This window comes from Aspergillus heteromorphus (assembly GCF_003184545.1).
Source record: "Aspergillus heteromorphus CBS 117.55 chromosome Unknown BO70scaffold_22, whole genome shotgun sequence".
NCBI classification, from domain to species: Eukaryota; Fungi; Ascomycota; class Eurotiomycetes; order Eurotiales; family Aspergillaceae; genus Aspergillus; species Aspergillus heteromorphus.
In genome coordinates, this window is record NW_020290427.1 from 421,381 (window position 1) to 436,728 (window position 15,348).

Genomic DNA, 15,348 nt, shown 5'->3' on the forward strand with positions numbered 1-15,348 from the left:
CGATCAACTGCATAACCCAAGTTGTTCTCGTGAAAATCACGACTTGATGCGATCAGGAACCCTGGCTAGACGAGGAACCCCCACTGGACGGCGCTTGGGTGCAGATAAGTTCTACTTGTATATCATCCTCGGTGTCCGGCGGCAGTCCGTTGTACGAAGGGGCCCGGCTGAGGAAAGCAACCGCGACCTGTTCTGCTTGTTCGTTGGCAGTGACATTGTCGATGAACCATGTCTTCCACGGGTCGTCGCTGGTTCCGGCAGTCTGGATCGTTGCGGTCAGATCGGTATCAGTTTCTTGAGCGAACGCTTTGGTGGGTCAGCAGTGCTACAACAAGTCAGGATACACAACGTAGACTACATACCGGTAGAAGGAATGGCTGCGACGTCGAAAAGCGGTGGCGGGCAATTGGACAGATAGGGCTTGTTGATCAGCATCTCACTCAGCACGGTGTCCAAGGGATAGTTGTAGTACGCCCCGCTGGTCGTAACTCCATACAAGGCCTGCTTCAACATTGCCTTCAGATCGGCTGAGCACTGTGCACCCCAGACACCGTCGCAGCCATTGTTGTGACCAGAGGGCGTTCCGGTTAGGTTGCCTATCCGCATGGCGATCTCCGAGGTGCGGTTCGCGTCGATGACAGAGTTGTTGATCACGGCTCCATAGCCAAGCCAATAGCTGACCTTCGTCATGGGCTCCTGGCCCTTTCCGTGAGAGGTGGCATCGAAGCCATAGTAGAGGGTAAGGCTGCCCTCGAACAGAGGAGGGAAGCCAAAGGTAACGGCAGTTTGAGCGAGAGCGTCGAGACAACTGCCACTCCAGAAGGAACAAACTTGGGCGGTACCAGGCTGTATAAGGGCGGCCAGTAACAGTAGGAGACTCAGACAGGGTCGCATGATCCACCCCATTCCAGTGAAGGCGGCCATTTGGTACCACAGACGGTCGGACGTCTTGCCGGGGAAGGACAGTCAATGTCTCACAAGCACAGCGATGATGTAAAGATGGCAGTCGACCGGGCAACTCGCATGCTCATAACCGTGTTTCGTTTCGAAAGAAGTGTAAGACCACGCTCGATCGGTGGGCGGTTGTTGGGAATCGTCCAAGTCCAGCAAGGGATCCCTAGATTAAACCAGATATGGCTCGCTCGTCACAAGAAACACGGGACGATGTCGTCGCAGGGAAAGAACACCGGCACTGCTTTCGAGCCGGGCGAGAGCGCTTTTATTTATCGAACTCCCTTTCGATTGACGGTGATCTTGGGGGGTCTTGTTCGGGGTAGCGTCGACTAGGCCGGAAGACACGCGATGGGATCGAAGGCAGCCGTATTTCCGTCAGGGTGGTCCAGGAGACGAGAACGAGAAGGAGGGGCTCGTTTGGTGGTGGAAGGAGCTGGAGGTTGCCAGATCAATCAATGGTGGAAGAACAGACCGAGTCGGAGTGCTCCGGCGGTTGGAAAACAGGAGTGAGTTCCCTGGCGCCAGGGCCTCGCTGGCTGCGGCACCGAGCGAGAGGAGAGAGACGGGAGGTGGTGTGGACGGGAGAGCAGCAGGGGTCGGGGGTCGAGGTTGACGGTCAGAGTTGCGGAGAAAGGGTCAGGAGGGAGGAGGCGGTTAGTAGATATTGGTTATTTAGTAGTCAACCGGAGTAAGCGTAAGGTAATCAGGTCGGGGTGTGATAAATAATAATGGTGATGGTGGTGGTGTCAGACTCCTGGCCGAGTATTTCCCAGGGCGAGTTGGTTGGGTGTCTTGACTCTTGACCGTGAAACAAGGCGGGTGTGGGCCCCGGGATTGGCCCAAGGTGCCTGGCTTTCGGTCGCTCCCTGGCTTCCCAGTCACCAGTGGTATTCTTGGCACTGCTGGGTCGGAGACGCTAATCAGCAGCCCCCGCATAACTCTGGCCGGATGCGGTAATTCCGGAGGGAAATCCCGTCCAGGGTCACCGCAGGGAGCCAGTCACAGGGCCGAATGGGCGCATATTTCGGGACTGGCGCCGCACCGCGAGACCTTCTCAGGGGCCAATCAGCCCCCTGGGCTGCCAGCCACCGCTGCACTAGCGGAGGTGGGAGCTCCCCAAGCGGTTAGGCGGTAACGTTGCCTGACGGTACCAAAACCGTCTTACTGCTCCCGGCTGGTCACGGTTCGCTTTTATGGATCCTGGTTCCTAACTAGGCGCTGGGCAGGGTCCAAGGAGTCCAAAGAGATCGAACTGGCTGCCCGGATGTGGTAAGGGCCAAGGGTCTACTGCAAGTAGTCAACTCATTAGTACGGCGCAGATAATAAAATGATATGAGAAAACCTCCGAAGTTGTCTCGCGGCCAAACACCCACAAGCCCAACACCTGACCGAGGCTGCGGCATTTCGTCCATACCAAAACCCCGTATGTAATTCGACCAGCGTTTGGAACTGCTGGACTATCGCTCGGTGACACAACGATCTTCCGGTTTCAGGGTCCCCATTTCTCATCTAATAATATAGACTAGATCAGCTGGGCTTAGCGGCCGGCCACGGGCCCGAGTCACTCCATTATTGCAATTTTTCGGCACTACGGAACAGCATTTTGCCCTGGAGAGGGAGAGGGATGCTCGATTTCTTCAAGCCCCACGAAGTCCTTGCACTGATTCCCTCCGGCATACCTGCCATGTGTCGCATGGTACTCCCTCCGTACATTGTATAGTACGTATGGTATCAAGGTGCAGGCGCAGGCATGTCCGTCACTCAGACTATCAGTTCAAGCGCTATCTTCGTACTTTGGTAGCGATCCTTCCTATCGACTAGTCCTACTCGCATCCACAACATCCCAACCGCGAGACAGCGCAGAGGACGACCTATCTGTGACGCCGTTGGACCGTTCCCACTAACCCGGTTCAGACTTGTCACCCGTGGATGTTTCCGGATTTGTACCCATGGATCCTCCCTCCCTGGCGAATGCCATCAATGTCTGTAGAACTACATTTGACCATTCCATTATTCCATCATGGTCGTATGAACTGCCGTCTTGATGGCATCTTAATATATTGGCAAACTTGGCTCCATCCCCCATCGGCCTGGAAAAGCCACAGTCTCACCTAACAACAATCGTGCTGGAACAACTCCGAAGCTAACAGAAACCACGATTTTTACGAAGGACAGACCCCTCGATATTGTGGCTTGATAAAACGCATCGTAAGTACCTTTAGCAAGCTGTCATCAGGCAGATGATACCAGTCACACGTGGCCAGCTTATCGGGAAACTGGAATGATCTCTGCGCTGTGGGAGAGAACCTTATGACACAGAGGCAGGGTTTCGGCTCGAGCAACCGTGGTGGAAAAAAACACGGTACGGGCACTGGGAAGTGGGAAGATGAGTGGGTGGTTGTTGGGAAACGCCTTGAGGCCCTTGTATCAGCTATACACAGGCCCGAGCCTTGCGCCCTTGACTAATGCTTTAGCTTCAGCACTTGAGCAGCATCCTTGTCCTGGTGTGGCAAATGTACACACTGTCTACCCTCCCTGCCCTGCGGGAGCCCGGGAATCTCGCACCGATGGCATGTATGGACAGTTTAGCTGCCTCTTTCTCCGACTTGCTTCGCAAAGTGGATGCAGCCATGGATAAACCCAGGAGCTTAGCTGTGGGAAGTAAGATTCGGAGATATTGCGTGGAAGGCGGCATGGCTCGTGTTTGGCCTCTAAACGGGCGTGGCCTGTGGTAGTTGGATGGAAGAAAAGGTCTCAATGAGTATGTAGTTCTATGGTAGTTAAGTCCCGAGTAACAGGTCTAACAGAAGGTAATAGCAAGTTTCCAACACACGTACGAAAGGTGCAGCATCAGTCAAGGAACCAGAAACCCGGTCTCCGTATCTGGTTATGCATCCTCCTGAACAACATCCGTCCGACCTTGAAGCAATTCATTTCCATTTCCATAGTTGAGAGAACAGAACCCAGCCAGACGTCGGCCGTAGGGCCAGCCGCGGCCATTATTATTGGCGACGACCCACCAAGCAATCCACCAATCCACCACCATCAGCCGGTCCCTGGATATGATACACCACGGTATACCGCTAGTAGTAAGGCGCCTGGCGCACACTCCGTACGGAGTCGCTAGTCGGTCCCTGATTTTCGTGCTATCTATGGAATCAATAGATATGGATAGTATTCCGGCCAACTTGAGTGTTGCTTAACCCGGTGCGGCTAGCGTCGCGTCGCCGGTTACCACAGTGTATTCCGTTTGTGCCAGACTGCCAGTAGAATATTGATTACAGCATTGTCGCTAGTCTAAGAGGAGATAGATAGCTAGTCAGTCAGTCAGTCAATCCCTCGCTAGAACCCGAGATTAAAGGCCGCCCCTTCTTTTAGGTACATGCTCGGTCGGCCCATCATAGTAGACCGTTTCCACGCTAGCTCTTCAGACGCCGGATTCAATTACCTACTATAGTATATTGCTGTTATTGCCACCTGTTGAAGTTTTTTCCCTTTTGCTTCACAGGAAGGGAAATAAGTCTCTGTCGCGTTGCATCAATTAATCAATTAGGTACTTACCTACCTACATATTATTCCTCTCTGCCTTGTTTCTGTTCTGTTTTGTTTTTTTTGTTTTTTTTCTGTCGCGTAGAATGTGACAAGTCGCCCACCTGTACCTAAAACAGGGACTAGAAGTCGGGGTTCCAAACTTGAACCACTCGCAAACTACCCTCCTACCTTACCTAGTTACATTACCTATCTAAGCCTACCATAAACAGTATCTACATATTTTTTTTTCCCTTTTCTTCCACCCACGGCTCCATCCGCCATCCAAGTTTTCCAAAGCTTGAATGGGGTTTCACCAAACCAAAAAGGCCGGTGGCGCGCTTTTTCGCTCGCATTGTCGAGCGGCAGAACCGAGTCGGACTTTCAACGGCGTCGACGCTAGGCCCGTTCGGCGCCGTGCTAACTTGCTTAGCTGGGTAATTCTGCTGCTAATTTTGTTTTCTGGATTGATAGCCGAGGGTCTGAGCGGCGAGCGGCGGACATCTATCCCCTCAGTCAGTCCGTCCTTGTTAGTCGGTTCACCACCTGAGCACGGAGTACTATGGAGTACTGTGAACTCAATGCTTTGAAGCATTGGGATGATGGTGGATGGTGCTGCTGGTATCCCATCTCCTCCCTCATGGACACCAGGGAACAATCCTAGGTAGAGTAAGAAGGGGAAGACAGAAGTGAAGATCGTCATTGTTGTTGTTGTTTTTTACCCTCGCGATTATCCATGCCTAAGGGATGAATGAATGGATGGGTGGGTGGATGGAAAGATCGGCTGCAAAATGACGTCTACGGCATCCCCTGATAAATAAGCGACATCCCAGCATTCCACACTCGGGACGTAGGTAGTAGTCACCATGTGCAACAATTGATCGGGGGGATCGGGCTGTCTGAGGGGGAAAGGATATTGGGTCGAGCCATTGTTAATTAATTATGTATGTAAATCATTGACCTGAAACCCTTGAAGGGGGAGACATGGTTGGATGCTTTACATACCGTGACTGGGCATCTCCTAGCCAGTATGGCAGGTGCCTACACAGGAAGTATGGAAGTATGGAAGTATGGAAAGGAGATGATCCCGGGGAGGGGGGGAGAGACGAAGATGTGCCTGCAATCAGCGATGAAGTCATCTGCCGCGCTAACTACTCCGTAACTACTTACTACTAATTTGGCTTTTGTTTTGGCTTTGCCTTCCTTTCTTCGGTGCATCACTCAACAATAATGCTAACAAGCACCATCACCACCACCAACTAGATATTCCCTTCACTATTCCTGATCCTGCTCCTGCTCCTGTTCCTGTTCCTGTTCCTGTTCCTGCTCCTTCTCCCGGGACTACGCTAAGAATGTAGATACCCAGTACCCAGCATCCAGTCCAGTAGCAGACTGACTGCTGCCTAAAGCTGCACCAACAAAGCCACAATTACACTCCGGGCTCCGAACAAAAATATTCCCCCATCCGTTCATTCCTGGCCAAATCCGGAGTAGGCAGCCGTCCCAATCGAACCCGGATTCTCTTTCTTTTCCTTTTCCGGGTGGAATAGAATACTTTGCCGAGGAGGCCTGGATCCAATCATGGCGCTTTGGGGCGATATTGGGTCCTTTGGATGGCCGTGGTTGTCATTGGGTAAGTCTCACTGTTAATAGATGAGGTATGGAAGTATCTACCGAGTACTATGAGGTTAAGATAGGTAGACATGGGGGTTTTGCTTTTATTAAACACTACTATAGACTGTTCAGCTGGCGATATTAATGCGTATATTGCCGGCCTCCCACCTAGCTAGGTATGACTATTGACCATCGCTTCGCTTCGTAAGACATATTCGGGGTATGTGGTAGTTAGTCAATATTACAATCGAGAAGATACTCTGTACTCCGTAAAGAGGTATGAGAACAGAGTCGAGAAAGAAAGACAGGTACTCCCTGGTCCTCGTCGCTGCAAATCCGTTCCTGCTGGGAGTGGGATCACCCCTCCCCTTGGCCTGCCTACCTTCCCACTCGTCTTTGTCTTCGCTCCCTCACATCACATCCATTCCTCAACGTGGCTGCAACCGCCCTGCCAGCATCATCCCATCACGACCTCTCCAACGCATCCGCGCGAGCCTTCAAGATCGACATAGACTGATTAATCGACCTAGTCAGCCGGTGAATCTTCTCCATCTCGCGATTCCTATTTCTCTCCGCGATAGTCACCAGCCTGCGCACCGTTTCCACCTCCGCGACCTCCATATCCGTCAGTCCGCGCGTGTGAGCCCCCCCAGCATTCTCGAGCTGCTCCCCGATGTTCGAGATCTTCGTCACAGCCTTGACAAGCGGCAACATGTATGTCATGTTCGACGTCAGCCACGACGCATTCTCGGCTGTCGCGCCCTGATGCCCAAAGACCACATCCATCGCCGCTGCCCGCTTCGTAAACCGCTTCCGGCTCTGCGCGCCCTGCGGCACGGACGCGACGTTCTTTTCCCAATTGAAGATGGGGAGTTTCATCGTTACATTGGGTGAGTGTCCAGGCTGGGCATGGGCAGGGCTGTTGGTTGCCGTAGCCGTAGCCGTAGCCGTAGCTGTAGCTGGAGTGGTTGTCGTTGGGGCTGAGGTCGAGGTAGTAGCTGTGGCTGTGGCTGTGGTCGTGGACGTAGTCGTGGTGATTCTCTTCCACGCCTCGTACTGCTCCAGTTCAACCGGGGTCAGCAGCGCCTTAGCCACGCTCTCCGGGTCTCGCGGTTTCGTCTGCGGCACGAGCTGCAGTCCCGTAAACAGCGCGAGACTATTTCCCTGCTGAACCACGTTCGCCAGCTTAGCCAGCTTCGTCGACGTTACTTCGAGATCATCGCCCACTGTCGGCGCAGGCAGGATGTGGAAGCTCTCTCTCAGGCTGATGAGGTCCAGGTGACTCATTGTCGGAGCGCGTCCCTCACTCGAGTGCTCGCTCTGCTCTTCGTCTGGCGTGGAACCCCGGTTACTGTGAGGTAGGGCCCCGCGCGTGGGTAATCGCTGTTCCATGTCCTCTGTCTGGATATCTCTCTATCCGTCCCTTGGGGAAGCGGGGTTGGGGGGGGGGGGGGATTCTGGACCGGGAAAAACACCAAAGGAACACCTCTTGGCTTGTTGGGCGGGGATTTATTTACATGATTGGATATGGCAAGCTTGAGGTCGGACGGAGGTCACGTGGTGTGGTGTGGTGTGGCTCTGCAGAGGGTTGAGGACTTCACTATCTCGGGTTTTGTCTTGGAGGTTCAGGGGATATGTTTGTCTGGTTTGGAAGCATGTGTTGGATTTTGGATGGAGGGAAATGTTCATGGAATGCTGAGAAATAACTAGTTGCCACCTGGTTTACTGGTAAAAGGTGCGCCTGGGTGCGATGTGTGTACTAGATGAATATATGATAGTACCCTTTTTTTCCAAGTACGAGGACCTCTTAACGCCGAACCAATGAAGGCCATCTTAGCGGATACACTGAGGTGGATTTGACTGGCCAAACACGTTGTACGCTGTTTTTTGTACCCCAGATGTCGCTGCTGATCTACTTCAATGGAGATATATTCTTAGCCCAATGAACTTCTTCGGCCGTGTGCCTGCTGATCTGAGTAGGGTGGTTGTGCACGGTGACTTATATAGGAATTTAAAGATGAGATGTGGATGATCCCAGGCCATAAGAAGAAGATTCAACAGGAGATCTGTAAACAATACCAAGAACCAGAGGCTGGTGATGATAGAGACTTGATCAATATTTGTTTTGAAATTAACAAATTGTGTTCCCAATGCCTGCAAGTAAGTAGAAAGTGCTTGGGAGATGCGTAAATATTGTACAATGGGTACCACTGCGTTCGGCACAAACGTCCAGTCAGTGGCTAACCGTTTTCTAGTATACACATGTTGTTTCGGGACATTTCTCATCGAATACATGGGTGTGAGAATATCATGTTTTGCATTGCAAGCAAAAGAATGATGCCGATTGTGATGGTGATGGTGATGGTGATGGTGCAAGAGATCGAAGATGATGAAAGTGACGATGAAAGTGTTGTTGGAAATAGGAGAGGTTCCGTGAAAATGCCCGTCGAAAAAAAAAATGAATCAGTCCAGAAACGCCAAAGCTCCACGCTTGAATGTCCGTGTATATATCCCATTCCTCGAGTTGATCGCCAGTTAGTTGGTTAGTTAAAAATCCCGAAATCAGTGGTCGTCGTCTGCATGGCCGTTTCCGCCGAGTCAGGCACGCTTCCAGGGACCCCCCTCGGGTCCGAGGATGGCCTCACGATCTCGATGCATCCCCTCAAGAACAGCCACGATGCCACCATTGCGCAAACGCTCCAGGACCACATTCATCCCCTGCTTGCTCTTCAGCACGGCATCGCGGGTCCGGTTCAGCCCGATCAGCTCGATGGTGCGCTGGATGCCCGCGGTGGACAACGAGCTGAACAGTCCTCGCTTGGGAGCCTCCTCCTCGTGATGCTCGCCCGTGTGGTCGCCCGCTGGCCCCGCCTTCTTCCTGCCCAGCAGCTTGCCTTGTCCGAACCGGGACTGGAATGTGACTGTCGTCCGCACCGTGGTCTGCTCGTTGCGCTTCTCGTCGAGGGAAAGCCCTTCCAGGGTCGCGAGGCCGCCCTCGATCGGCTGCCGCTGGTAGTGTTGCTTCTCGATGACACTCAGAATCCCAGTCCATTCCATATTGCGCGACTCGGTCTTCATCCAGCCCTCCTTCGCGTCGACAATGGTCGTCTCGAGGATGTAGCTCTGGCCGGAATTGTCCGATCCGCCAATGCCCTTCGGAAGCAGCTTGAGGATCCCCGACGGCACCTTGGATTTCTTCAGGTGGAGACGCGTCGTATGCAGCCGCTGCGTATCGGGATCGACATAGCGGTCAATGACATCGGTGGTCAGGACATGGCGCGAATAAGGGTTGGGGTAGCGCAGGAAGTAGGCCAGCGACACCGCAGGGAAGGAGTAGTCGTAGGTGAAGACATTTTCGAAGAATTTCATAATTGCTGATGAGGCATACAGGACGGACGGATGGATGGATAGATGGATGGATGGATGGATTGATGGATGAAGACAGTGGAGCAATGGCGGTGGATGAAGCGGAAAGGAGGGAGAGAAAGCTGCGGTGGTGGCGTAGGGGTCGGAGGGTCGAGGAATTGCTCGGTTTGTTTTAACTTGGCTGCTCGTCTGCGCATTCGCCTTTCCCAGTGGCCGGGGAGTTCTGCCCGAGGCTCCGACTGGAAGAATTTCTGTCAGCTTCTGGCCGGTCCGCGCTAGTCTGGATTCGTAATGCGGGGGTCGCGGATGGCCCGCTGCGATCATCTGATTCCCACCCCCTCCGCCAATCATCGACGCCGCGCTGTCATACAACGAGATCATCAAGCACTGCTGCTGTCCTTCCTGCTTTGACGCTGTCTCCTGGTACTTTGTCTGGCGGCCTGGCCACAGGCGCAATGGCTGCCAGACTGCAGATCGCTCGTATGATTGAGAGTGCGCCTGACGTCAAGATTATGGAATGCGTGGTTTTGTCTCATGCATATACTACTACACCACCACTGACAGTTTTGTATATCTGTTACGGAAATGGAGCATGTGATGTTTTTGATGCACGATATAATTGGCCAAATAAGCTTCATACCCTCTGCTTTGACTAGCTGGATCATATGGTTACCCTGCAGATTGCACCCAGGCCGACGTTCAACCATCACCATGGCGTTTGTCCAAAACAAGTTACAAGTCAGTCCTTCTTGGCCCAGGTAATAGCACAATAATCAAACACGAGACAATGTTGACTTGGTATGTAAACAGAGAATAATAATGGACTATTTACGTATGTATAAGGGTATGGGGTTTCTCTGGAAAGAATGTTTAAACCTTCATGAATTCACAGCCTAGTTCCATCAAACACAAATTGTTAGTCTAAGAACTGATACTGTTTCTTAGAAGCCCCGCAGTAATAGCACCTGGTTTTTTTTGAGATGGGAAACAGAAACTCATAGAGATTCAATTACTGAGTGCTTTTTCTTCGTGATTCTGCCAGGTGGTAGGTGTTGAATTGTTTGACTGATATGAGAATTGATAATTGAACTGGACACGTAGTGATGTGACTGAACAGAAACTTCTATGGTTCTTGGTTCCTGCTTAGCATGGAAAGCGACAGAGTAATTTGATCCATTTACCCGCAAATTTGAAGAGGAAGGAGGTAAAACAGGACGATTACTGGAATCTTGACCGGATGAGGCAATGGAAGGCTTCGCGACGAAGTACGATGACCGCAAGAATTGGGTGGCTTAGCCAGTCATGAAATGGCTTTTTAGACACTGTTCAGTACCTAGATTATTGCTAGAAGTCTCTAAAACAATGCACTCAGTCAGTTGACTAAGTGGTCTACTTAACCATGTCGAATGAGGGGCAAAAATAGGGGAAGGGGGGCGGGGTGATGGCAAGGTTCACGGTTTTTACGATATCAGGTCTTAAGTTCTGGCCTTAACCACTTGGTCACCTTGCCAAACCTCAGGTTTGGAAGTCTGTATATATACGGTCAGGTTCGAGAGACGCCCCCTTGGCCTAGAAGAGCTTTGCAAGCGTTTCTGATCTTGGATAGGAAGAGCCGAGGTTGCACCCCATGGTTCAACCAAGCCAATATAATTCCGCAGACTTTCCTTCATGGCCGACGGGGAAACGACGCATGTTACACGGTCGAGGTCAGGGGAACCTCGAGGTTACAGATCTCGAGGTATTGTCTTCAACCTCATATATCCTTCAAGATGGATGGAGCTAGGTGTGTGCGTCTCAGGATCGCTCCAGTACGATTTTACCGCGAATGAATCCCCTCACGCCATTGCTGAGCCAGCACTCCTCGCCATCAACTAGATCGGCAGCAGCTACAACCTGCTCAGTGCAAAACCCCTGAGCTAGAGCATAATGTCTTGTTGTGCCTGCATTGCCGCCACATGAAAGCGGCGGCGTGACCCATTGCGCTCCAGCTCCGTCGCCTCCACCCGTAGTGTTCCTTCGCCGGAAATATACGGTTGTGATGCTTCCCTCCATGATTTCGCCGGCCGGGTTTACAAGCAGCACTTCCGCCTGCTCCAGCGGAGAAGCGATGCCCGATCGAAGCCGTGCCGCATTGTAGAAGTCGCGAGCTGTGGTCTTGTGCGTCGTGAGTGCGGATGGGGCCAATCGTTCGGGGTCGACATAGACACGCCAGGTATTGGACGGAGAAGAGTTCGATTCGGAGGGAATAAGGAGGTTTAGCGGATCCATTGACGTTGTCAGGCTGACTTCGACATCGCAAGTCCCAGTGCTATCAATCACAATACGCAGGCGCCATGGTTTTGTATTGTCGGGAATGAAAGAGTCGAGGAATCGGACGAATTGACTCAGGTCTTGTTTCAGAAAGGTTACAGCACTGTCCCAGCCGAAACATGTCGCTGCATTGCGGAGACGTTCCTGGTGATAAGGAAGGAGGTAGTAGGGTGTTTTCAAAGGATCGGGGTAAAAATCTGCGGCTCGTTGAGCGAGGACGGCCGGGAGCGTAGGGTCATAACGTAGGGAGGATATGATCTTGAAGTCCGGGGGGAGTGTATCGGAGGCCATTGTAGCCTGGTGTTAGTTTAATTTTGTAGTATTTTTCACGGGTGCAGGATTGCGACCGAACGTATGATGTAGTAGTAAGCACAGAGCACCTTCGTCACTTCGGCAGGTGGTGGGAGAGAGGTGGAGGAGGATGGATAGCTGGAAAGGCACAGGTCGGACGAGGAATTGGATCAAAACAATCCATTGCAGTCCGGAACAAGTTCCCTGGCGATCGCTAACCAGCAGCGAGCCATGCGCAGTGCCATTGAAGAGGCGATGATGATGATGATGTTGTGGTCCGAGCAATCCAAGGAGCTGACGGAGAATCCCCTTGCGCCGAGTGTGATTGGCCGGCAACAGCTCGGAAAGCCCGCTGCTTCGCCGGAACATCGCAACGCATAACTTTTCAAGCCGCATCTCTCCTCGCTCTCTTCATACCCCCCAAGAACAGCTGTCGTCGACAAGCTCTTGTGCCGCACCCAGGACCGTCAGTGACCCTCCCACCTCCCACCTCCCAATTTGCCTCGAGCGGTCTCGGGGTGCTGACTTTTCTCGGTGTAGATTTATAGGACAACGCTAGGAAACCGGGTTCCTTTGTCGGGTCATCATGTCGAGCCAAACGCCATTGCCCCATCCTACCCAGAACGTGGTTCTGGACACCGCTTCTCTGCCTGCCTCCTCAACAGCTTCGGTATGGGATCGCATCTCGAAATGGGCGTCCGAGAACAAGGCTCTGGTCTACACCATTGCCGGTGTTGCTGTCGTCGTGACTAGCGCGGGCGTCGTCTACTACCTCTCCGATTCCGGTCGCCCTGGCCAAGCTTCCACTCCCACAGAGAAGAAGAAGAGCAAGAACCAGAGGCGGAAGGAGAAGAAGAAGGCGGAGGAGGAAAAGAAGGCTAAGACCGCCTCTGTTCAAGATGGTATGTCGGTCAGAATGACACTTCGCGTCTCCGGTCGGTACGCATCGAGTTTCGGGCTGATAATCCCCTAGAGCCTGCGGCGAAGAAGGCCGAAGAGCCCTCCGAAGAGCTCCCGGAAGTTGATGAGGAAACTGTTGGCGAGCTGTCAGAAGAGGTAGGTCATTGCCCTTGGTGATGGGGATGGAACGGCCGCGAGGTGCTAATGTTGGCTGGCTTTAGACGAAGAAGGCTTATGCAGCCAAGCTCAAGGCTGCCGGAAACAAGGCCTACGGCTCCAAGGATTACAACAAGGCCATTGAGCTTTACGGAAAGGCCATCATCTGCAAGCCCGACCCCGTGTTTTACTCCAACCGTGCCGCCTGCTACAACGTTCTGTCGGAGTGGGAGAAGGTCGTCGAGGACACCAGTGCTGCTCTTGCCATGGACAGCGAGTATGTCAAGGCCCTGAACCGGAGAGCCATCGCATATGAGCATCTGGAGAAGTTCAGCGAAGCCCTCCTTGACTTCACCGCCAGCTGCATCATTGACGGTTTCTCCAACGAGATCAGCCGTGTTGCTCTCGAGAGACTGCTGAAGAAGGTTGCGGAAAAGAAAGGAAAGGAAATCATGGAGGCCAAGGGCAAGAAGCTTCCTAGCCCGACTTTTGTTTCCAACTACCTCCAGAGCTTCCGCCCCCAGGCACTCCCGGAGGGCCTCGAGGACTCCGCCGATTTGAGTGAGGAGTCTGGCAAGGGTCAGCTGCGCAAGGGTCTAATTGCCATGGCCCTGAAGACCGGTGAGGGCTACGAGGAGGCTGCCGCGTCCTTCGAGAAGGCTCTCGAAATTGGCGAGCTGGCCGAGTTCGAAGCCCTTGCTCTTAATCTGAGGGCCACCTTCACCTACCTTGAGGGTAACGCTCAGGCTGCCCTGCTGGATCTCAACAAGAGCGTTGAACTGCAGCCGTCCCTGGTCCAGAGCTACATCAAGCGTGCTAGTCTGCACCTGGAACTCGGTATGTTGACTATATTTCTTTTTTGCACGCCTTTCTGACAGACCAAAAGGAAACAAGGACGCCGCTGCCGATGACTTCGAAGTCGCTATCACCCACAACAAGGATGACCCCGACATCTACTACCATCGTGCCCAGCTCCACTTCATCCTCGGAGAGTTTGCCGAGGCTGCCAAGGATTACCAGAAGTCGATCGACCTCGACCGTACTTTCATCTACTCGCACATCCAGCTGGGTGTGACGCAGTACAAGATGGGCTCTGTGGCGTCTGCCATGGCCACTTTCAGAAGATCCGTGAAGAACTTCGAGGAGGTGCCGGATGTCTACAACTACTACGGTGAACTTCTCCTTGACCAGCAGAACTTCTCCGAGGCCATTGAGAAGTTCGACAAGGCCGTGGAGATGGAGACGCAGAGCAAGCCCATGGGAATCAACGTCCTGCCCCTGATCAACAAGGCTCTTGCGTTGTTCCAGTGGAAGCACGACTTCTCCGAGGCCGAGGCGCTCTGCCAGAAGGCCCTGATCAGTAAGTCACATTGTTCTTGTTGGCTGTAACTTTGCGATATGTTGCTAACTCATTCCAGTTGACCCCGAGTGCGATATTGCCGTGGGCACGATGGCACAGCTTCTGCTGCAGCAGGGCAAGGTCTCCGAGGCTCTCAAGTACTTCCAGCGCGCCGCGGAACTGGCTCGCACGGAGGCGGAGATCATCAACGCCATCTCCTATGCGGAGGCCACCCGCACTCAGCTGGAGGTGCAGGAGAAGTACCCCCAGCTTGCTGCTCGTCTGCAAAGCATGGGTGCCGGCTTCGGCGGCCCCCCGGCCATGTAAGGCTGAGTCTTGTTATGTTTTCCACCAGTCCAGACACCAAGAGACGTGTGTGACTTAATCTCTCTCTATTTTCTCTCCTCTTTGGGTTTCGACGGTTGAAGAGTTCCAGGCGGTATCTCATGCCTGGTTTCTTCTTCCTTTCCGCCTGGTCTCCTCTGGCATGTGCAGGGCGCCTCAGCCATTCATCTCCGAGTGTATTTACTATAAGGATTTTTCTTTTTTTGTTTGATATACTGTCCATGTCCGACTTGCACGTGTGTTTCCTTTTTTTTTAAAGTGATGTTCATTTTGCTGTGTGATCTTCATCTGCCTCGATGTGTAGTTTTTTTTTCTTTTTTCTTTTTTTTTACTTTCCCTTTTTTTTACATTTTTACATTTTGGGGAAGAGTGGTTCTTGAGGGAATTGCGAGACTGATAAGGATGAGGACATACGTAGTTGTTGTGGGATATTCAAGTCGGATGGGAGGCCTGTGAAGGAGGAACCGAGAAGGCGCAATGTACCATAGTATTATAACTAGGTGAATATGTTGTAAAATGGAGACAAGTCATCTATACCGCCCTGC

General features: G+C 52.6%; 4 protein-coding genes across 4 annotated transcripts; 1 reads left to right on the forward strand and 3 right to left on the reverse strand.

The window, feature by feature from the left end:
* Window positions 1–52: 52 nt before the first annotated feature.
* BO70DRAFT_296489 (uncharacterized protein) lies at window positions 53–906 on the reverse strand (the record flags this gene model as incomplete). The annotated part of the gene is made up of 2 exons (XM_025539538.1): window positions 53–306; window positions 363–906. The coding sequence occupies 2 exons, from the start codon at window positions 904–906 to the stop codon at window positions 53–55; spliced, it is 798 nt and encodes a 265-aa protein (XP_025397256.1).
* A 5,285-nt stretch (window positions 907–6,191) lies between these two features.
* Window positions 6,192–7,553, reverse strand: BO70DRAFT_364205 (uncharacterized protein). The gene has a single exon (XM_025543752.1). The coding sequence runs from the start codon at window positions 7,381–7,383 to the stop codon at window positions 6,562–6,564; it is 822 nt and encodes a 273-aa protein (XP_025397257.1). The 5' UTR covers window positions 7,384–7,553; the 3' UTR covers window positions 6,192–6,561.
* Window positions 7,554–8,694: 1,141 nt separating this feature from the next.
* Window positions 8,695–12,063, reverse strand: BO70DRAFT_296205 (D-aminoacid aminotransferase-like PLP-dependent enzyme; the record flags this gene model as incomplete). Its single annotated transcript, XM_025539528.1, has 5 exons — window positions 8,695–9,584; window positions 9,703–9,800; window positions 10,018–10,136; window positions 10,956–10,976; window positions 11,275–12,063. The coding sequence occupies 5 exons, from the start codon at window positions 12,061–12,063 to the stop codon at window positions 8,695–8,697; spliced, it is 1,917 nt and encodes a 638-aa protein (XP_025397258.1).
* A 586-nt stretch (window positions 12,064–12,649) lies between these two features.
* On the forward strand, window positions 12,650–14,785 carry tom70 (putative mitochondrial outer membrane translocase receptor (TOM70); the record flags this gene model as incomplete). Its single annotated transcript, XM_025539529.1, has 5 exons — window positions 12,650–12,965; window positions 13,037–13,119; window positions 13,185–13,956; window positions 14,006–14,479; window positions 14,538–14,785. The coding sequence occupies 5 exons, from the start codon at window positions 12,650–12,652 to the stop codon at window positions 14,783–14,785; spliced, it is 1,893 nt and encodes a 630-aa protein (XP_025397259.1).
* Window positions 14,786–15,348: the final 563 nt, after the last annotated feature.

Excerpts from the sequence above, each read along its gene's own strand:
- BO70DRAFT_364205 (XM_025543752.1), bottom strand. The coding sequence starts at position 7,383 with ATGAGTCACCTGGACCTCATCAGCCTGAGAGAGAGCTTCCACATCCTG.